General features: G+C 38.6%; 2 protein-coding genes across 2 annotated transcripts in view; both read left to right on the forward strand.

Moving 5' to 3' along the window:
• LOC131241031 (protein DJ-1 homolog B) overlaps positions 1-24017 on the forward strand; it is a 39339-nt gene that overhangs the window by 8667 nt on the left and 6655 nt on the right. The window lies entirely within an intron of this gene.
• LOC131241029 (uncharacterized) lies at positions 19893-22061 on the forward strand. Its single transcript, XM_058239646.1, has 4 exons — positions 19893-20174; positions 20254-20384; positions 20468-20543; positions 20621-22061. Exons 1-4 carry the CDS (start codon positions 20069-20071, stop codon positions 20722-20724), a joined length of 417 nt encoding a protein of 138 aa, XP_058095629.1. The 5' UTR covers positions 19893-20068; the 3' UTR covers positions 20725-22061.

Genomic DNA, 24017 nt, shown 5'->3' on the forward strand with positions numbered 1-24017 from the left:
ATCGATATCGCTAATGTATTGTCAATATTTTTGACTATGTAAATTCCAAGTGTCACTTGTATCACCAGTGTATTAATCAGTGTTTGAAGTATTGCTATTGCCACAAGTTTTGGTAGTTGAGGATATGGAAACAATATCAATATCGTCGATTTTCAGAAATGTGGGGAAACATGGGGAAAGTGATGGAAATTTGCAATGAAACTTCAATAGATGCTAAAATACACATATTTGCATATTTAGGAATTAAAAAAATGCAAAAAGAATGCATCCATAATAAGTTTTCAGTTATGGGGCCTAAAAGTATATGTTGTCGTAAGAAATTAGTTCAACAATAGCATAACAATCAGTTAAATCTCATTAAACCAATTAGCAAGCAAATAAACATGCATAATGCATTCATACATTGTACATCTATGCATAAATGAGCATATAAACACAATACATATGCATGATGATCAAACCATCCAACCATCCACATCCCATCCATCCCATATATCCATCCAACCATCCCATCCATCCAAAATTTTTTAATAAACAAAAAATTTGCGATATTTATACATTGGTGATATTATTGAAATATCGCCGATACATTGGTGATATAAGCGACACCTGGAATTTATACAATAAAAAACATTAACAATACATTAGCGATATCAAATATCAGTAAACTGGTGATACAAGCGACACCTTGAATTTTTATAGTAAAAAATATTGGCGATATCAATACATTGACGATACCTAGCGATATATCGTTAATACTATTTAAAAAAAAAAGAAAATACTACTAGTGTTATCGATATCACGACTCGTGTTATTGGTGTTGTTGAGCTAGAGGAACGGATAATATCGGCGATACTTTGAAAAATGGTATTGATATCACAAATGTATTACCAATATTTTTGACCGTGTAAATTCTAGGTGTCGCTTCTATTGCCAATTTATTGTCAATATTTAGATAATATCGCTAATGTATCGATATTGCCAAAAAATTGTTTATTAAAAAAATTTCCATTTCAATTTTTTATGGGCGCATGGTTGTATGCAATGCTCAAGTTGTTGATGATAATATTGCAATATTATCGTTAGCGCAACATGGGGGATATCAAGGCCACAATCTTTCCTTTTCCTTTCAAATTGTTGATGATTTCTTTGTAAAATATCATGTGTTGTCTATATTCTAAAATATCGATGGATGATTGGATTGAAGTTTGGATGGTTGGATGGATAGATGGGATTGATGGGATGGTTGGGCTGATTTCTTATGATAGCACATGCTTCCGAGTCCCCATTAAATAAAAACTTATTATGTATGCATTCTTTTTGCAAATTTTTATTCCTAAAAATGTGAATATACGCACTTTAGCATCTCCTAAAGTTTTATTGAAAAATTCCACCGTTTTCCCCATGTTTCCCTGCATTTCCAATTATCAGCGATATTATCTGTGAGCAAGGTATTCCGTAACGGTAATACTGGCCATAATGGCCACCACCGTTACCTTTACGATATGGGTCGTAATGGCTATTATGGTTCCCGTAACGGCCGTTACTGTGTCTCTCTCTCTCTCTCTCTCTCTCTAAATAAAAAAAACCTCGAAAAACCTGCATATGCCCCGTAATGTTTATAAAAAAATAATGAAAAACCCCTATCTACCCCGCAACAGACCATTACTGGGCTGTTATGGCCTTTGCATGGGGTTTAATGGGCTGTTAGTGGCGATTACATGTCATTTCATAAGGGCTGTTACGGCCATTACGACCCCGTAATGTATAACGGTTGCCACCATTACCTTTATGTAATGGCCTTTATGGCACACCATGCCTATGATATCGATATTGTTTCGGTGTGGCCGGCCAACTAAATTTGTAGTGATGCCAATACTTTGAATACCAATTGCACCTTTGTTCGAGGAAACTTGGTTACTCAGAAAAGTAAGAAGCAGGGTGTCGTCGCCCCATCTAGTGTTGGGGCTGAGTACATGACCATGGGTCATGCTGTTTGCAAGTTACTCTGGGTCTGGTCTCTACTTCAAGGGCTTCAACTGTTTGATGTGGGAACTATTAACTCTTTATTGTGATAACCAAGCAGCAGCCCACATTGCTTGCAATCCAGTTTTCCACGAGAGGACAAAACACATAGAGGTTGACTGCCACATCATTAGGGAGAAAGTCGTTTCCAAGGAGATCATCACAGAGCACGTGCATTCTAATGCTCAGTTGGCAGATACTTGAACAAGTCCTTACCTTACACGCAGTTCTCACTTCTCAGTAGCAAGCTAGGTATGATTGACATTTATACTCTAGCTTGAGGGAGAGTGTTAAAGGTTTATTGAGCTGAATTGTATTTAGGCCAATCTACGGCCCAGGGACCTTTCTGTAATTACTGTCATATTATTAATAAAAGGGAGGAAGCCTGGAACCCTAGCATGACACCCCCATTCTCTCCATCTCCCTCTCTTTCCAATGCTCTCCACTCTCTCCTACACTCATCTTTCTTCTTCTTGTTTCTCTTATTCTCATCAGCTTGCACGGATGCTAATCCTCTCCCATTGCTGGATTTTCACACTTGTCAGCCACTGTTGTCAAACAATAGGCTTCTACATGTTAAGGAACTTCCATTTTCCTAGGCAGATGAACATCTCAATGACTATGCTCCACCTCAAAGTCCTGCAGATCTCTCCTAAGAGGAGCAACCCAAACTAATTTGCCCCCTAAAACTTCACAAGGTGTTTTGACAAGGATATTTATTTCAAGATTTAATAGAGGTGAGGAAACCGCGTAGCAAGTGCGACTTCACCCACCCACAAGTCCCAAATCTTGTTCTATCTCTAGAATGAATGACAAATCTGAGCCCTTAAGCAAGAAACCTCACCTAGTCTTGACTTGTCTTATTATTTGGAAATTGCCGTCAAATGAAAAGAACCACTCCTGCTTGAAGCTCCGCTGTGATTCCATCCCCCTTTTGAATAACCATATTTGCTAGTGATGACCTTTCTTCTAGAGGGCTTCATGTTTCATTGCCAAACCTCTAGTTGGCAAGGTTCTTTTTCCCCCCATAATCCTCACAGTTGCCCCTTCTTCCTAGGTTTTTGCACCTCATCCCAATTAATGAGATGAAATTTGTGATTCTCCTTTCCTTCCTGTTAAAAATATTTTTGGATCTTATCAATCTTCTAGCTTGGCTGGCATCTTGAAAAGAGAGAGGTAATATGTTGTAAGGTTGGTGAGAGGCTTTTATAAGAGTTATGTGGCCATCTAAGGAATAAGGATAAATAAATAAAATCTCTTTCATGCAGCTAGCTTCTTCTCGAACCTTTTGATCACCATCTCCATGCTGTCTCCACCCTTTGGTCCGCTCAAGGGGAAGGCCCAAGTATGCGAAAGGCAATGTTGTTTCCTCACACCCGGACGTGTTTGGTTTTCCAATTACGACGGTAAATGGCTGTAAATGTGTAATGATTATTTACTCTTGTAAGTGTGTGGTGACGTCACTTACATTTGACTACAATGATGATTTTGCTACATTGTTTGTTTCACCTAGAAATCATGGTAAAAATGTTAGTTTTATAATGTGAAAAATGTAATGATTACAATTTACTTTACTTTCTTTTACAGGTTTGTTTGACTTTTGATTTACAAGCCTTAATTCCTGTTTAAACAAACTCCTGGAAATGATTATGATGCCTCATTTACTTTGCATTTCATAGGAAATTGGAAAACCAAACAGTCCCTAAAAGAACTACAAAAGCTTACACATGAGATGGTTCCAATTCTATCCCAGCCAACCCACTACTACAAAAATTGATTCCCACAACCCAGAAACAGCTTCAGAATAGCGAAGGATTCCTTTGGTCCGAAGCAGTGTCACAGAGAAGAAATGTGTCATTGGCAAACTGAAGGTGTGAGATTGTGATATTCTGAGATCCAATCAAGAAACATCTGAAAAGACCCACCTCCATCACTTTCAAGATTAATGTGCTAAGTATATTCCTACCAACATCTAGAAAGTCAAACTGAAACACTCCTAAAATAGCTCATGCAATCTACTCAAAAGGAGCATACACCCATCAATGTTGACTGTGTCAGCTTGGTTGAAACCAATATCAAGGTTGTCAAAAGGTAGGGGGGTAAGTTCAATTCCCATGATTATATTTTACATGCATGTTCAAAATTACAACTCTCATAACTTTATCTGACCCAAAATTTTATCGTTTTCCTTAAACAAAACTAGTTATCTATTCATATGGTTTTAACATGAATTTAAATCATGAATGATAGATCATCAATCTTATCATTACATAAAGCTGACTAAACCTGTAGCTTTTGGCCATCCATTCAGAGGACTTTTTTTTTTCATTAATCATTTTTCCAATATGCAAAAGTGATGCAGGACATGAGATTCAAATATGATGTGCAAGATTTTCAGGCTTAGATTACGTTAGTTCAGAAACAATTACACAAAATTCCATATCCCACACAAAAGTTCAAGCATTCAATCAAGGGGAATCTATGCGGGTCCAGGCCTACACATGTTAGGGTTGGATCAATAAAAATTGTAGACCAAACAATACTTAAAGGAGAGTAAATTCATCCACACATGCACATAAATAATTCCCCAATCCTAGGGTTTCACAGATTTCAATTTGGGGAATCCTAGGGTTGAAGAAAGGGCATAAAATTGGGGATTTGAGTAATTTAGGGTTAGGGATTTGGGGTGAAAGAGGGGTGAAAGACGAACTAGAGAAGCGTCACACGTGTGAACAATGGTGAAGGCCCTGACGCACTTGCGCTGGAGGTGTCCGCACGTGTGTGGGGCCCACAAATCAGGAAATGGCTAGCTTGGCCCTGGTCGGCTAAGGGTGGGCCACAAAACCTCTAAATTTCAGCCTGATCCGATGCATGATCTGTGCGTGGTGCTCCGCCGAAGTTTCAGCCCTCCTGCAGGGCCAAATTTTGGAATTCTGCTGTAGAAGAGAAATGTCTGCAAAATACTGATGGATTTGCAGATAGGATGATTGTAGGAGGAAAAATATGGATGGTAGAGGGTAGGGGCGAATTGGGATAAGTGTGGCTTCGCACCACAATAGTTAGCCCTTCGAGGAAGGGAGGGTTTCATACCCAATTCAATCTCTACAACTCAGAAATTTAGAGGAGTAGAAAATCGTAGAAATTTTATTAATCTTCAATGAGAAAAAAAGCCTATAACGGGTCCCTATTTATAAGAAAACCCTATACCCCAAGACTCGCCCCATGCGCGCAACCTATTACTTAGAGACGAAATAATAAAAAAATAACAACTAATCAAAGCAATATAAACCGTCTATGATATTCCTAATAACAATAATAAGCAAAACCCAAAGTACTAGCTTAATTAGACTAGTGGGCCACGATTATGAGAACCCGTGGTGGGATTTATATGACTATCGAGTCCACTCCAACGAACCAAAACGTAGTCCTCTAATTAGGAGGCTCTCCTTGGACGTCATCAATCCAGATCGATGGTGGGGCCTTCCTCCTTGCGTACGTGCGTAGGGGAGGTGTGCATGTGCGTGTGATGTCCCCATCAACTCTCCCTGGCTGCGAAGATTTCGCCATTGGCGAAATAAAACTCGTGACCCACTCCAAGATGTCAGGATCAAGTCTTTGAACCTCCTCCTCAGTGAGCCACGTACTGTCTGAAGCTGAGCGTGACTTTCACTTAACCAGGTACTTCTAAAACCCGCTGTCCGACGTTGATACTATTTGATGGTTTAGAATATCCTCTATTTACTCTCTGGGTGTGGGAAGGGTAGGTATGAGAGGTAGAGTGTCACGCCCCAAAATTCGGTACCCGAGTTGGCCAGACCCGACTCCGAATCTCAGGACATGATTCAATTTTAAGCATTCACAACCACACTTAATTAAAACTCATTACAATAAACAATATTCATCAATGACAATCTTTAACTATTACAGCCTAAACTCACTTCTAAGTTCCTGCTATACAATTTATTATTATTGTTTTTTTAAAATACAAATACAGATAAGGCTACCACTAAGCCGATGGTTAGATCCTCAGTCTGCTTTGCCTCGACTAAACTCTAAGACCTGAAACACTGTTATTTTGGGTATGAGCACAACCGCTCGTGGGATCTTATCCAACCAAATATGAAATTTCTAAATTTATATCAAACGAATAAATAATAAAAGTACTTTCTGAAATTTCAAAACATGAATCAAAATATTAAATATTTCATATGACATGAATGCGATGCTAGAATCATAAAGACGTACTGAATGCCACACTATCATGAATTCAAGAATAAAATTAAATAATCATCACATCTTACAACACCGTACCTAGGTGTATGACCACGTTGCATTAACGCCCATACACCAGTACCTCATGGTGAGGGACTCATTTATACGTTAGCTAGTCAGACCACTGCTCCAGTTGTACCTCTGACGTATGTCCGCGCACACAATTGTACTCATACGCCGTACACAAAGGAGACTCCGAAGGATCCAGTGGATTTAGGGTCTTTCACCCAAGGGACACGATTGCCCTACTTGCTAGCTTTAGGGTCTCTCACCCAAGGGACACGATTGCCCTACTTGCTGGCTTTAGGGTCTCTCACCCAAGGGACACGATTGCCCTACTTACTGGCTTTAGGGTCTCTCACCCAAGGGACACGATTGCCCTACTTGCTGGCTTTAGGGTCTCTCACCCAAGGGACACGATTGCCCTACTTGCTAATACCACAATCAGTTTCTCAATTTTCTTTCTTTTTCCATAATTCCGTAATCAGTATAGATGAATGCATGTCATGAATTATTCCAAAATCAGTAGCGAAATAATTTAATTATTTAAATCCCTATACAATAATGCAAGTTCTATACAAATGTGTAGAAATTCGATGCCGTAAAAATTCAATTTCTGAAATTTACTGAAACATCAAGCTATTTTCTTTACCATTTTTTTAACCAAAATTTAAAATCAAATTAATTAATATTATTTTAAACCAATTAATTTAAATCAATTACTTAAACACAGATTTAAGGTCTAAATCTTAACACCAAATTTCAGAAATAAAAGTTAGATTAAAATCTAACTCTACAAATTAATTAGATTCAGTACATGCTAAAATTTAGAAAAGTAGATATTAGGTATAAAGGAATTTGACAATATTAATTTAAAGTCATTATGTCAAATAAATAAATATTCTAAAATACATAAAATCAGAAAGTTCATAAATGGAGGAGAATCACCCACCTGATATTTGGACCGTCGATTTCTGGACTAAACCATACGCCCACGACTTACTTAGCGTCGCATGCTAGACTTGACCCACGCTTACGCTCTCAACGAGTTTCTCCCACTGACGCAACACATAGCATTAAGTTGCTGTCTACACTCGCTGGATGCGTGAGAAGTTGAGTTTCAGGACACCATCTACCAAAAGAAAATAACACCTAAGTGGTCTATTTAATGAATGGTTTGGATTTCAGGTTAGTCTATTTAACCATAGCTGTTTCCAATCAAGGTTTTTTACTGTTTGTGTTGTTGGGCTGATATGGTATGTAAGATAAATTACTGTTTTACCATCTAAAATATCAACAATATAAATTTTTATTTCTAATTAATAATTTTAGATATCATTTTATTAAAACTTTAATAATTTAAATACTTAAATAAAATATTATTTTTACTATTATTTAATTTAGGAATTACACTGAAATAATGTACAAGAAATTTTATTTAAATTCTAACTTTAATTAAATTATTTTTTTTACTTTAATAATGTTAAATATTAGCATCAAAATATTTATTATTTTTATTCACTAAATTATAAAATTAAATTTTTTATTTTATTTATCACATAAACTTGACAAATACACACACACACACATATTGAAATAACTTGATTATTTTATAACAAATTTTAATTTCTCTTTGATAATTCATTGTGAATGTATATTTAGGTTTAATCGATAAATTATTTAAATTTTAATTTAAATAAAAATTTTGAACTACAAGGAAAAGATTTTTTTTTTTTTCAAGTGAAAAATCTAATATTATACTTTATTAAAATTTTAATTTAATAAAGTTTTAAATATACATTAATCACTAAAATTTCAAAATATAGAAATCTAATCAATTTAGTTTCAATTCCAAAATTTTAAAAATTTTCTTAAACTTAAGTTCATTTAAATTTAATTTAATTAACTCTTCAAATTTTAGAATTAAAATTTGGATTTTAATTTTTACAGAACAAAAATTATCACACTGATTTATATAATATAACATTAATAATGTAATTAAATTATTATTTAATAATTTAAAATTTATTATTATTATTATTTTTATCTAACTATTTAAATCTAAATTCAAAATTTTATTATTATTTATTTTTTAAATCTAAATTGAATAAGGGTAAGGAAGATATTAGTTTGGACTTTGGATACTATTATTATTATATAAATTATTTGTTACAACATTATTTCAGTATAATTAACCTTGTTTTATAATTGACTATCTAAATTAATAAATTTACTTTTGTTTGATACATTTAATATAATTTTTATATTACTTTTATGTTAAATTGTTAATATCATCATTTACATAATTTTTTTTTTTTTTTAAAATAATAATAAATTATATTTATTACAACTTTTATATATTATCAAATAAAGCTTTTCTATTTTGTTACTTATAACATAATCTTATAAATAATATTAAATACTTATGTAATTATTATATAATATAATGTTATCTTACACATATTTACTTTAATTATGTTATATATTTTGTCATTATTTTTTTTTTTTTAACCTACAATTATATTGTATTACTACTATATTATTATGAAACATAATATTTATATTTTACTATACCTTAATAATCTTATAAACCTTTTTATTTTATTTTATTATATATCTTATTATATGTCATATTAATACTGATTACATATTACAATTATACAATTTATAATTTGTTATTATTATTATTATATATTTTTATTTTTATTTTCATAATCATATTTGCTTTTATGTACTTATCAATCTTACATCACTTATATTCACAATTCTGCATAATGAATCATCAATACTTTAAATAATAAATTATATATTCTATTTGTACTGTAAAATATTGTAAGATATTATAATTTATTTGAAATTTAATTTAAAATTTTTATTATTTTTTTTCTTAACAAAACATTTAAGAATTAATAAATTAATCTTAAATAAACTATTTATTTTATTCTATAAATTTATTTTATTTTATTTTATTTATGTATAAATTATTTCAGTATTAAATATTTAAAATAGAATAAAATAGAAATTTCTAAATGCGTAGATTCCCTACATAAAAAAAATAAAATTAAATTAACTAACAATAATATTTCTACGAAAATTTGGATTAAATAGATATAATAAAATTGAAAATGGTAAATTTCAGGTTAAGATCACCTACCTTAAAGTCTGACGATCCGGCCTCGCTTTAATCTCTCTCTCTTGATTTACAGCGCTCTCTCTCTCTCCCACTCTAATTTTTTTTATTTGATTGATTCTTTCAATTCTTTCTCTCTCTTTTTTTTTTTTATAAAAGGATGCGTAATGGAATAGAGGAGTGAGAATCATGGAACGGTTTCATTTAATGGGAGGTTCGGCGGCCATTACCGTACAAAACGGAAGGAAAGTGGAGAAGGTGGTTTAGTCGTGCGGAAGATGTAACTTTCATTTTTTATTTTATTTTTATTTTTTAAGATAGAGTGGGTCCCATTAACAATAATTTAAATCTAATCCGTCCATCATCTCGGCCTGGCCAAGAGAAGATATAAAGCAAAAAAATGAGGCTGATCTGAAACTCAGGTGGGCCACACACAAGCGGACGGTGGGGTTGGTTCCCACAAAAAATGGGTTGTTCTCGATTTTTATTTTATTTTTTAACAACAATCTAGTGGTTAAGATCAGATTAATCTCAGTGCACAGTCAATAATTGATGTTGGCTAGATTTGGATTAGTTAATAATTAAACACGTGGTCTTAAGTATATGAATTGAAAGAGTGCATTATAAATAAACTTAAATATATTCTACCAAAATTATGTAATCATTAATGACATTAATTAATAGTTCACACTAAGCAAAACGATCACACATCAACGGTCACAATTTATATGAGCCGATAGATGCATATGTGCATGGGTGCGTGGATGTATGCATGGGTCTATGTGTGTATACTCCAATGAAGGCAATTATACATACATGTATGTGTACGCACGTGTACCAAAATTCTGGGTCATTACATAGAGGTTGGGAAGAAGGGTCGGGAAGAGGCCATGGATCAAGGGACAGGTCTGGGGAATCAAGATGGTTGGGTGAAGGGCTAGACAAAGTATCAGTGGTTCTTGAAAAGTAATTAGATCCTCTACATTGAATGTGGACCTAATTCCCATGGAAGGTGGAAGATCTATTACATACGTATTGAGACCGTTTCGTTTTATAATTTTGAAGGGTCCAACGCTACGCGCGTATAATTTACGAACGGTCCCCTGAGGGTGCCGCTTGGGCCTAATGCAGACAATCACAGTCTCCTACATTGAATTCCTTGAAACGTTTATGTTGGTCTGCAGAAAATTTGTAATGTTCATGTAGTGATGTTTCGCCTAATTTCTTGATGCAATGAATGAACGTGATGCGCAAAGGACTGTAGACTCTGATGACCTATGAGACAGTGACATAGGGACAAGATCAATAGGCTTCCCAAGCTTATAACCAGTAACGACTTCAAAAAGACTTAGACCTGTGGACCTATTGACAAAACTATTCAATGCAAATTCGGATATAGGTAGTACGGTGTCCCACGTTCTGGTGTGCTCCCCCACTAAACATTTGAGCAAACTCCCTAGGTTTCTATTAACCACCTTAGTCTGACCATCGGTCTGAGGGTTGTAGGCGGAAGAAAATTGGAGCATAGCATTCATCATGTGCCATAATGTCATTCAAAAGTAACTCATGAATTGCATGTCACGGTCAGACACTGGTTTTTGGTAACCCATGCAGTTTGACGACCTCACTAAAGAACAACTTGGCAACATGAGATGCGTTGGAGGTCTTAGAACAAGGAATGAAGTGGGCCATTTTAGAAAAACGGTCCACTACAACAAATAAGGAATCGTGTTTCCGAATAGTCTTGGGGAGTCCGAGTACGAAGTCCATACTAATGTCCTGCCAATGGATGAATGGAATTGACAAAGGTGTGTATAATCCTGTATTTTGTTTTTTCTACTTTGCCAGTTGACAAGTACGACATTGCCCTATAAATTTGGCCACGTCTCGCTTGAGGCTTGGCCAATGAAACCTATCTCTAATAGGGTAATGGTCTTGTCTTGATCGAAATGACCTGCGACTCCTCCTGAATGTAACTCTTAGATAAGAAAATCGTGGAGGTAGGTGCGAGGTATGCACAAGTGGTCACTCCTAAACAAATATCCGTCTAAAATCAAATACTCACTGCTAGCTCTTGACGGACTCTCTAACAACGATGTGTACACAACTCCAAAATCTGGACACTCGGAATAATCTTCTTTGATGCGCTCGAGGCCTGTGACTTTGAGACTCGTGGAATTAAGTAACGCGACTCGACGACTCAACGCGTCGGCAGGCTTATTCTCTACATCGGCCTTGTGCTTATGCACAAAAGTGTACTCTTGAAGGAATTGAACCCACTTGACGTGCCTAGGGTTTAATTTCTTTTGAGAGTTCAGATATCTCAAGGCCTTGTGATCTGAGAATAAAACGAATTCTTGCAGTAATAGGTAATGACGCCAATGACGCAGTGATTGCACTACCGTATAGAACTCTTTGTTATAGGTTGAATATTTTTGTTTCGCCTCATTCAGTTTCTCACTGAAAAGGGTAACAGGTTGCCCTTCCTAACTAAGTACTTCTCCTATGCCGACTCTTGACGCGTCACATGCAACTTCAAAAGCTTTTGAAAAATCCGAAAGTTGCATGACTGGAGCTTCAGTCATCTTGACGTTTATCTCCTTGAAGGCCTTCGAGGCTGCCTATGTCCATTGTAACTCTCCCTTTTTTATGCAATCCGTGATGGGAGCTGTTCACACCCCAAGTATAGGGTTGTGATGTAGTAATAAACTCAGTAAGACCGAGGTCGAATCCACAGGGACTGAAACCTGTATGTAATCTGAAAATAACCAGAACTAGAACTAAAATAAGATGAAATTTAATTCAGGCGGATATGAGGGAATAATGGTGAAATAGTAAACTAAAACTTAGAAAATTCAAAGGTGGGAAACTAGGGATTCAGAGGATCCACTTGTAGAGATCAGGGAGATCTACGCTTGATTCATGAACTCAACTGGACTTCGAGTCCCATCTTCATCCAGTTGGAAGATATAACCATGAAAATCAATATGAACTTCTTTTAATCTAGTTTTCAAGAGATAAGATTGATGTAAATTAGAATGGATTCCATCACAAGACCATGCCCATGAGACAACGCAAACAACATAATTAAACCAATCCATAGCCAATCTGAGTGATGTCTGAATGTTAGGAAGAGTTCTGTCATTCAACCATGTCCAAGGGGCGATGTTGAACAACAGGGCTTCCTAACTTCATAATCATAATAAAGAAAAGGAAATACTTAAAGCCATCGCAAATCTATTGTAATTTCAGTCACAACAAACCATTAAAAACTAAAGGCATTACTTCATCAAACTATAATTAAAATCAGTTCAAAATAATAATCAAAGCTGTAGAATCAGTCCCATCATTCCACAAACTTCACCTCTTAGCCCTAGTTAAGAGGTTAGCTAACCACATGCTTGATTAACTAATTCTTAAAAGAAAAGAAAAAAAAGCTAAACAGAAAAAAAAAAAAAACTAGAAGAAAAAACTCTAATCTCCCTCTCTCCTGTGCTTCACGTCCAAGATTCAAATGCTTCCCCCTCTTTCTTCTCTTTCTTTTAGAGCAGGAGAGGGCGGTGGAGAGCTGTTGGTGGAAAACTGACCTTGCTGGAGTCGGTGGAGTGCGTGAACGCACTCCTTTCGCAGCAACAGCCGCATGCGCAATAAAACTGCAAGAAGCCTTGCTTTGGACCCACGTTTGGAGTTGTTGACCGACCATTGATGCGGTCCGACTTCTTGGGTGTGGTCAGCCTCACCTTGGGCTTCACTTGAACGGTCCAGATCGAAGATCCGACCGCGATCGTGTACATGCAATGGCCCACCATGGCCGTACTTCTCAGACGATCGCAAACAGAGCCTTGTAATCTTTTACGCTGTGAAGCTCAGTGGGCCCATGATTGGTGTCTTCATGAAAATCCACTCCGTCCATTAGTTTTCCCTCGAAAATCCATTCGGGAAGGGACGGTTTTGGATTTGTTTTGGTGTGGCCTACAGTATCTGATACTCCACTATCAGTCCTGTGTTTGAATCCCCATATACATGCAATGTCCGAGAAAATCAGGCCTCCAATCAGGGTACGGTCGGTTTGGCCTCTTGAGTGTAATGAACGGTTTGGATCATCAACCTGGATGATGATTGTGGCCCACCTGCACCTGACCACAAGTCCCTGCTCGTTGCTATGCGGGCGGGGATTAGGATTTTAAATAGTCGGGTTAGCGCATGCTGACCGACTTAATGTGTTTGGTGCACTGCGAGTGCACGTGTGCTGTGCACACGCAAGGGTGTCCCGTATCCGTTATGATATGGCCGTACTGGCCGATACTTAACGGTAACGGCCGACACCGTTACGCAATACGGGGTCGAAACGGCCGTTACGGACCCGTAACGGCTATTACAGGCCGTGAAAAAAAAAAAAAAGTTACCTTTTTTTTCTTTCTTTTCTTCTTCTTCTTCTTCCTCTTCTTATTCTTCTCGGGCAGTTGCGGCTGCGGCCTTCTTCCTGTTCTTCTTCTTCCTCTCTCTCTCTCTCTCTCTCTCTCTCTCTCTCTCTCCTTTCCCTCTTTCCCTCTTTTTTCTTTTCTCTTCTTTCCCCCTTTTTTCTTTTCGGTTTCCCTCTCCCTTTTTTTTTTTTTTTTTTCAGGTGTACCACGGACCAGCTAGCTGCTGTAGGTACGTGTCATGCTAAGACGAGTGCTGAAACTCCTTGAGCTCCGAGTTGTACGAACGGTTCAAAGTAGATCAAAGTTATGGGCTCTACAGTGATGTATTTATTACATCTACACCATTCATCTATTTTTAGAGATCATTTTAGAGCACTACCCAAAAAACGAATTATATCCAAAGATCATCTGGACCACACCAAAAATAGCAGCGGAGATAATGATTTTTACTATTAAACAATTCGTAGGGCCCACGGTAACGTTTATTTTCATCCAATCTGATTAGACCCGAGTGGGCCCCACCATGATGTATATATTTTATCCATGTCGTCCATCCATTTTGCCACGTCATTTTACGTTAGGATCCAAAAAATTAGTAATATCCAAATCTCAGGTGGACCACACCATAGGAAACAGTGGTTACAGAATGCTCACCATAAAAAATTTCTTAAGGTCCACTGTAATGTTTATTTTCAATCTAACCTATTAATTGGGTCACACTGACGTGGATGAAGGGAAAACACACATGTCAGCTTGATCTAAAACTTTTGTAGCCCCCAATAAATTTTTAATGGTGAACGTTTAATTATTGTTGTTTCTTATGGTGTAGTCCACCTGAGCTTTGGATGTGCCTCATTTTTGGGCTCATGCCTTAAAATTATTTGGTAAAATGGATGGACGGTGTGGATATAGTCAGTGTTTCAAATATCGATACTATTGGCCGATATATCGGTCGATATTATCGGTATCGCACCACTGCGAGACGATATACCCACGATAACCTCCGGAAGATACTAAAAAATCCCAAATCCAGATATTGGCAGATATTATCGGCGATATCGCACGATATATCGACGATATCGCACGATATATTGACGATATCACACCATTTCCTCTCCATTATTGTCGGACATCAACGCACGGACAGTCACGGGTGGATTGTAGGGGACTCACGAGTCCCACTGTAGCTAACCACCCACACACCATAAAAATCGGATCGAAGCAATGAGAATTAAAAAAAAAAAATGAATTAGAAAAAAAAGAGAGAAATCGAAGGGTACCTGCTGTATCGGTGATCAGAGGTGAGCCATTCGACAGGTAAGTGCCATTTTCTTCCCATTTTCTTCATCTTCCCTCTTTCTCGGAGATTCCGGTGAGGAATCAGGCCGGATCGACTTATCGTTCCTTCCGGGCCGAGATTTGAGGGGACGAACTGGATCGGACTGCGTGGATGGAGCCATGGAGGTGAAAACGAAGAGAGAAGATGAAAAGAGGGGCGAATGGGGAAGTCGGGTTGCGTACTGAGTTACGTACGCTCTTATCGTACTGAGTAAACTCTGTAGGGCCCATTGTTTAGCATCTAGTTCACCCACGCCGTCCATCCGTTTTTCCAGATCATTTTATGGGTGGAGCCCAAAAATAAAGTATATCAAAATCTCAAGTAGACCATACCAAAGGAAACAGTGGAAGTATTGATTTCTACCGTTGAAATATTTATAAGGCCCCCAATTATGTTTATTTGTCATCCAAACTGTTCATAATATCACAAAGACATGGATGAATGGAAAAAACAAATATCATCTTGATCTAAAACTTCCGTGGATCCCTATGAACTTTTCAACGGTAGACTTCAATTCAAACTGTTTCAGGTGGTGTGGTCTGCTTGAGCCTTGGATATGATTAATTTTTCTTTCAAAAGACATGAAATTATATGATAAAATGGATGGACGGATTTGATAAAATGCATGAATGACAGTGGGCCCCACAGAGTTTACTCCGTACACTGCGCAATCCGCTTCGGTGGATGGAAATAGGATTGCGTACTAGTTACTCAGTACTCTTTTATCGTACTGAGTAAACTCAGTTGTGGTCCACCTTGAATGTGTGCGGTTTATCCAATCTGTCCATACGTTTTTTCACATAATTTTATACGTTGAGCCTAAAATTGAAGGATATACAAAGCCCAAGTGAACCATACCACTGGAAACAGTGGGAATAGTGATTTCGACCGTTGAAATCTTTCTAGTGCCCAAAGTGATATTTATCTCTCATCCACCATGTTCATAGGATAAAAAAGACTTGGATGAAGTGAAATAAAAAATATCAGCTTGATCCAAAACTTCGGTGCCCCCTGGAAATTTTCAATGGTAGACACTCATTTCACACTATTTCTTGTGGTGTGGTCTATTTGATATCTAGATATAATTTATTTTTTTTGTATATGAATTGAAATTAACTTTGAAAATGGATGAACGATGTGGATCAAATAGATAAATCACAGTGGATCCCACAGAGTTTACTCAGTACGCTTAGCATACTGAGTTTCTCAGTACACAATCCGCTTCCTCACCGATGGGGTAAATGCTTTCCACCGTTGAAACCTTTCTCCACTGATTTCTATGGTGGGGTCCACTCGAGCTCTGGATCTGAGCCATTTTTTAGCTCATGCTATAAAATGATCTCTTCAAATGTATAGACGGTGTAGATATAAAAAAATACATCATGGTGGGACCCACATAACTTGGTGACGCATCGTGCCCCCGTCACTGACTGGCATTCACGCTGGATTGCGTACTCAGTATGCTCTTATCTTACTGAGTAAACTCTGTTGGGCCCACCGTGATTACCCGTGGTTTATCCACACCGTCCATCCGTTTTTATTGATCATTTTAGGCGTTGAGCCCTAAATTGAACCATATCCACAACTCAAGTGGACCACATTACAGGAAACAGTGTTGAATGAACGTTGACCATTAAAAACGCTGTGGGAGCCATAAAAGCTTTGGAACAACCTGATATTTATTTTTTCCCTTCATTTGGGTCTTTAGTACCCAATCAACAGATTGGATGTCAAATAAACAGTACAGTGGGCCTTAGGAGGATTTTAATGGTGGATATCCAATCATTATTGTTTTCCTTTTGTGTGGTCCACCTTCGATTTACATCCCTATGATTTATTGTATCAATCCCTAAAATGATCCGTAGAAATGGATGAATGGAATGGATGAAACAAATACATTATGGTGGGGCCCACAAAGCACCGACCACCAGCCATGAGGCCGGTGTTAGGGGGAGTAGCCAATCCATCTCCCTGCACACTGGCGGGTTGCATAGCCAAGACTGCTGAAGTGACGCACCAAGTTCTGTGGGGCCCACCAAGATGTATGTGTTGTATCTACACCGTCCATACATTTATATATATCATTTTAAGGCATGAGACAAAGAATGAGTCAGATCCACCGTTTTTTGGGCCTTAGAAGATTTTAATGGTGGACTTCACTCTCTCCACTGTGTTTTATAGTGGGGTCCATTTGAGCCTTGGATTTGACTCATTCTCTGGCTCCTGCCCTAAATTGATATCTTCAAATGAATGAACGGTGTGGATACAACAAATATATCATGGCGGGTCCCATAGAACTTGGTCACGTCACTTTTGCAGGGGCATGGAGTAGCTACTTGGTCACGTCACTTTTGCAGGTAGCTACGTCTCAACCTGTCAGTAGCTAATCCGCCTCCCACACGCAACCTGTGGTAAGCTGATGTACATACGTGTCGTGCAAGGACGAGCAGCGCATACGTGCCTCGAGCTCCGAGCTTTGAGTTGTACGAACGGTTCAGATGAGATCATACCTTTACCCCAAAATGTCCCTGATTTTGTTCATCCATGATGTTGAATGTTTGGTACATGGTATCAATACCATTCAAAATGTGATCCATGGGCAGGCAGATGCATGCTCCATATTGTATGTAAAGATGTACAGACGGTCCTTATCTGATGGGCACCACATGTGGAGTCTAGATGGTGCATTTGGCCATATGAACGGTCCACACGTAATGGGCAATGTAAAAAAGTACAATCCAAATTGCTTGTGCAGCTATATGGATAGTTCACATCTGATGGGCAACACATAGGCATGATCCAGATCATGTATACAGCCACACAATGGATGGTCCAGATCTAACGGGCAGCGTACACTCAGTCTAGATGGCGTGTACAGCCATACGGATGGCCCAGATCTAATGGGCAGCACAAAAGCAGTCTAGATACTTTTTAGTCGAGGGGATCTACGCCCTTAGTTCAAGAGCCATGGACCGTTACAGTTATTAATCAAGAGTCCTCATGCCCATCTGGTTTTTAGTTCAGGAATCCTTGTCATGAGTACAACGTGCATGATCAAAGAACAATGTGCAAATGGTCATAATCTACTTAATTGTTATGCTCCATGTCATCCACCCGTTAACTGTTCAAATGATGACCACTAATTAGTGTTCAAATGATGACCACTAATTGGATGGCCCCTAATTATTAACTTATTGTTGGCATCAAATCTCATTATTCCATGTGGCCCATCTGAGTGGTGGATCTATCTGATTTTGACTCTATCCAATCTCAATGGATAGATAAAATATTAATTTACAGGTAAAATATGTCGGGAGGAAGAGGAGGGAGACAACCTGATATAGGATGGACGTACGGTCGGCCCATTCCTGATAATCGATTCGGGAGTATTTGTGATTTATGTGGCCATGTATCGAGGAGTGGTGGGGTAACCCGCCTAAAGGAGCATTTAGCAGGAGGGTATCGCAATGTTGTGGATTGCCCTAAGTGCCCAAAGGATGTGCGAGAATAGATGAAAACTATATTGAAAAAAATGTGAAGTCAAAAGATGAACGACATGCGCGGGAGAGGGAGATTAGGGAGGAGTTGGGGCGGCCACCATATGCAGGTGAGGATGATGTAGTGGATCTCGATAATGATGATGATCCCGAATACAGACGCGCAATTCAAGAGTCCATACGGGATCAGTGGGAGAGGGATCAGAATAGGAGGTGGGACACAAGTAGGCCTAGATTTGAAGGGTCTATCCATGACCGTGGTGGGGGGAGTGGAGCAGGGGAGAGTGTTAGGGGTGGATCAGGGGAGGGTAGTAGGCGGGGAGGAATATGGGGCATGGGTAGGAGTAGTAGCATGGGGGTGTCGGATCTACCTTAAGATCCGATGATGTACAAAGAGGCAGGAGGGACACAAAAGAAAATAAAGGAGATGCTTAGTGGAGGGGATGTGAGGAAAAAAGTTGAAAAATTTATAGCAAAATTTTTTATATACGATCAAATCCCCGCAAATGCCGCAGCAAGCCTGCACTTCAAAAATATGATAAGTGAAGTGCAGCGTGGGGGTGAGGGTGTGCAGCCGCCCACACCCGCACAAATCATGAGGAAATACTTGGATGATGAACATGCAGAAATGAAGACATACGTTGATTCGTATCGGCAGTCATGGGAGATGTACGGCTGTACCGTCATGTGTGATGGTTGGACCGGATTGACGAAGATGTCGATTATAAATTTTATGGTCTATTCCAGGGGACAGGCGGTGTTCCTAAAGAGTATAGATGCGAGTAGTAAGATCAAGGATTCTAACTACATTTACAAACTAATGCACAACGTCATGCAAGATGTTGGGAGGAGAAATATTGTGCAGTTTGTTACGGATAATGGGAGTGCATTTGTTAAGGCGGGAAAGGATATTCAGAGCAAGTATTATATGTATTGGACCCCCTGTGCAGCTCATTCAATCGATCTCATGCTGGAGGGGATCGGGGATAGGCCGTCGGTGAAGACTGTAATTACTGATGCACGGCTCATTACAAACTTTGTATACAACCACAACTGGTTATTAGCTGCAATGCGCGAGAGGTGTGGTGGGGATATAGTGCACCCCAGAGCGATGCAATTCGCCACAAATTATATCGCCTTAAGTAGCCTTCTCAAACACAAACAGGGGTTACGAGAGCTTTTCGCCTCTCATGATTACGTAGAATAGAAAAAGAAGCTGACGAAAGTAACCTATAGAATTGAGGAGCTGGTGCTGGGAAATTCATTTTAGGATAAAGTGCGTGGTGTTGTGGGTATTATAGAGCCTATTTATGTGGTGTTGAGGATGGTGGACAATGAGACAAATCCGTCAATGGGGTCGTTGTATCCGTCTATATAGCTGATGAAAGAGGCCATCATGGTTAAAGCTCCCAATGCATATAAGTGGGTGCATGCAATAATAGACGATCGTTGGGAAAGGACGCTTTCTCACCCACTACATCAGGTTGGTAAGTACCTATATGGATTTTTTTCCCCATATGCAATAATAAATGAGGGTTGTACTGATGTGTATATGTTAGTTTTCAGCGTATTTCTTAAATCCCAAATACTACTACAGCCGGAACCTCTTCGAAGATAATTCATTAAAGAGGGCTGTGCATGAGGTGTACGATCACTTATTCCCCGACTGTCCGGGGAAAGGCACCTTTGGTAGTGAGGTAAATATGTTCCACAATTACATTCTCCTTATCTTCATCTCAATCATTAAATACTTATTCTAGTTGCTATATGCTATCAACAGATTGTTAAATTCCGCGACGCAGTTGGGATGTTTGGGTGTCACCCTGCAATGAAGTCAAGGAACGCTATGATGCCTTGTGAGTCACTGTAATAAACTTAACTTTCATATGATTTTGGAAAATATAGGATAATGAAAGAATATTATGATATGCAGGTGAATGGTGGTCCATGTATGGGACTGACTGTGAGGTTTTACAACGACTGGCCGTCCGTGTTCTTGCACAGACGGTGTCCTCGTCACCCTGTGAAAGGAATTGAAGTATATTCTCCCTTATACATACAAATAAACCTAATAGAATAGGGTATGAGAGGCTTCAGAAGCTAGTGTATTGTCACTACAATATGAAGTTACAAGAGAGGTTGCTCCGCTCTGAAGGAAGAAGAAAAGCATAAGAAGACCCATTGGACCTGATGACGGTCGGGCAGTATGCATATGCTGAGGATGTGGAGGATGACTTAGTTTACCAGTGGGTTAGGTCGGATGACTTAGATACCTCGGATGGGCGACCAGAGCCACATATTGCGGCAGAAGCAGAGACACAAGGGATTGATGTTGACAAACATGTGAAGTAGCAGAGGTCTCCTGATGAGGCATTTGACCCATTAACGAGGAGTTTGGAGGGCAGCCCGCAGCAGTCACTATCACGCGGGACACATGGCGGGGAAACATTGTCTGACACCGAGACTGAGTCAGAGAGTGATGCGGGAAATGAGTCCGGTGATGATGATGACAGCGATAAGGGTGATGATGACTCTGATGATAGTAAGGATGATGATGATGATGATGATGATGGTGGTGGCGACGGGGATGGTGGCGACACGGGTGGGAGTCAGGATAAGAGGCCTCTTAGCCCTTTTACCGGGGAGGAGAATTTCGATCATTCCACGCAGGACCCTGACCATGGTTCTTGTCCAGGAGAACCACGACCTCGTCTTGTTTACAATAAAACATACATGCGTTAAAAGCTACTGCAGAAAAAGAAGACTTATAAACTTTCAGATTTTGAGGAGCTGCTAGCAAAATGCATGAGGGACACAAGCGTTCGTGGCAAGCGAGGTGGCTCTAGATTTGGATCACGGACGAGGGAGGGGAGCTCGAGTTACAGGCCACAACATGAATCTGGATCACAAACACTGGAGAGTAGCTCGAGTTCTGTGCCACAGTATGGGCATGGATATGGACCTAGTGGATATGCGACGAGTGACTCCAGCAGTTACGACACATCATTTTTCAACCCTGGTTAGGAGTTCACTTCTCCATATGGGCAAGGATATGAGCAGCAGTATGGATATGGCCAACAATATGGATACCAAGGAGCTTGATATATGCCCTTCCCAGATCCATATCAGTTACAGACTATGACGATTACGCAGTACCCACGAATGGGCGTATTGATTCAGTTCGGAGAGGATGAGTACCAGTGTTATGTCAGAGAGTATCTTAACTGGTACCACTCTACTATGACTTGGGCACAATATTGTCGAATTGTGGAGCAGCAGTATTATGCCCAGCCCTGTCGAGATGGAGATGATGATTACGAGCCACCACGCAACTCTGTGGGTCTAGACCACAACTAGTCCCCATCATTGATATGTATATTTATCAAATTTTACTTCTTCAGTTCTTATTTTGTTTTTCAATGAATTGGTTGTGTTTTCATACATGACTATGATATATTTATAAATATCATGCATTCAATTTAAATATAGTTGCATTAGTTCAGTTAAACACCGCATAACTTAGGACCCTATACAAAGGAAATTTATTATGTGCATCTTTTTTTTGAGATGTTATGATTTAAAAGTGTGTATTAAGGGCCTTTTTAACAATCCCCAAAGTTTCATTAAAAAATTCAACCATTTTCCCAATGTGTCCCCATGTTTCCCAAAAAGTGCGATAAACTATGCGATACAAACGATATATCCCGTGCAATAACCGATACGTATCTGTATCCCAAGGGTGCGATACATTGTGCGATACCGATATTTCGAACACTGGATATAACACATTCATCACGGGTGGGGCCCAAAAAACTTTGACACGTGTGCTAAACTTCACAATCCGAGTCCCGCCTAATTCAAGCCTTAAAAAATTGTACACGAGACATATTAACTTCAAATTTAGCAATTAAATTATGAACTGCAATTGCTAACTCACAATGCCAAAATCAAATTGTTTGAATCGTTTTAATTGTTAATTTGTAGACTTATTTTTTAAAATAGGGCCTTTTGATTTTTTTTTTTCATGATTCACTATCCCATAAATGTCTACCAATTCATAAGTGGGGATAATGACAATAAATTGCATGAATTTAAGGCTGATTTGGAGCATAGATTGGTCTTCCAAGTCAGCTCCAAATTGGCAACGCCATCTACCTGAATTTAATTTCATTTTTTAAAAGAACTATTGGGAGAAATGATATCAAGTTGATAAGTATATAAATTAGATATTTAGAAAATTAAATATATGAATTTTATAATCAAATTCAAGTTACTTGGTTCAAAAATTAATCAGACAGTCCGATACAACTTCTCACCAAAGAGTGGACCGTTACACCATGATAAATATGTTCCAATTTATAAATGAATGCATATTTGGAATGCTTAGAATATTCCGGATTTAATCCATATTTTTTTGGCAAATTTTTTTTTTTTTGCACTGTTACACCCCCGTATCGTCGTTACGCTCCCGTATCCGTATCAGTTTCGGAGGGCACTATTACGCCAACCGATACCGATATGGGACACCTTGGCACACGCGCACCACTCAGGGTAGTGTCCACAGTGATGTTGGGTTAAATCCACACCGGTCATCCGCTTCATCATCTAATTTAAGGGGTTGAGACCAAAATTAAAGTGTATCCAGATATCAAGTGGGCCCCAAATCAGAGTTTTATGGGCTGATCTGTCCGTTGGGCTACTTCCACAAGGATTCAATGGCTGAAATTTGACATGTACGGTTAATTTATGGTCCTTAGGCCATATATACAGTTTCAAGCCAATCGGATGGCGGGAACCCTGTGATCTTGAATTCTGGATGACTTTCAGGCTACTTGAACTTCAGTTTTTCGATTTTCTCGGATCTCTAGCGTGTAACTTCCTCGATCTTGGTCCCATGGGGTCCGTCCCTTGCCTTGGTGACTTTGGAGCGTTAATTCCATACTTTTAGTACCCTTTTTTAGTCCAGGCTCCTAAATTTACCTTGCAGCACAAACATGATTAAAATAAGGTATTAAATAGTATCATGTTCGTAAAAGCAGGTAATAACTGGGGTCTAATATACAATATTCGACCCTTTACAGGAGGCATAATGGAACTGAAACCTCGAATGAACTACCAATAGAAGGCGGCTAAGCCGTGAAAGGTGCGCACCTTATGAATATTGCGGGGTTTAGGCCAATTGACAATGGCCTTGACCTTCTCAGGATCCGTCGATACGTTCTCAGTTGACACAATAAAACCGAAGAAGATAACACTACTAGACAAAAATGCACACTTCTTTAGGTTGGCGTATAATTTCTCGGCTCTTAAGGATTTCACAAACCTGCATC

Source organism: Magnolia sinica, chromosome 3 (assembly GCF_029962835.1).
Source record: "Magnolia sinica isolate HGM2019 chromosome 3, MsV1, whole genome shotgun sequence".
Classification (NCBI taxonomy): Eukaryota; Viridiplantae; Streptophyta; class Magnoliopsida; order Magnoliales; family Magnoliaceae; genus Magnolia; species Magnolia sinica.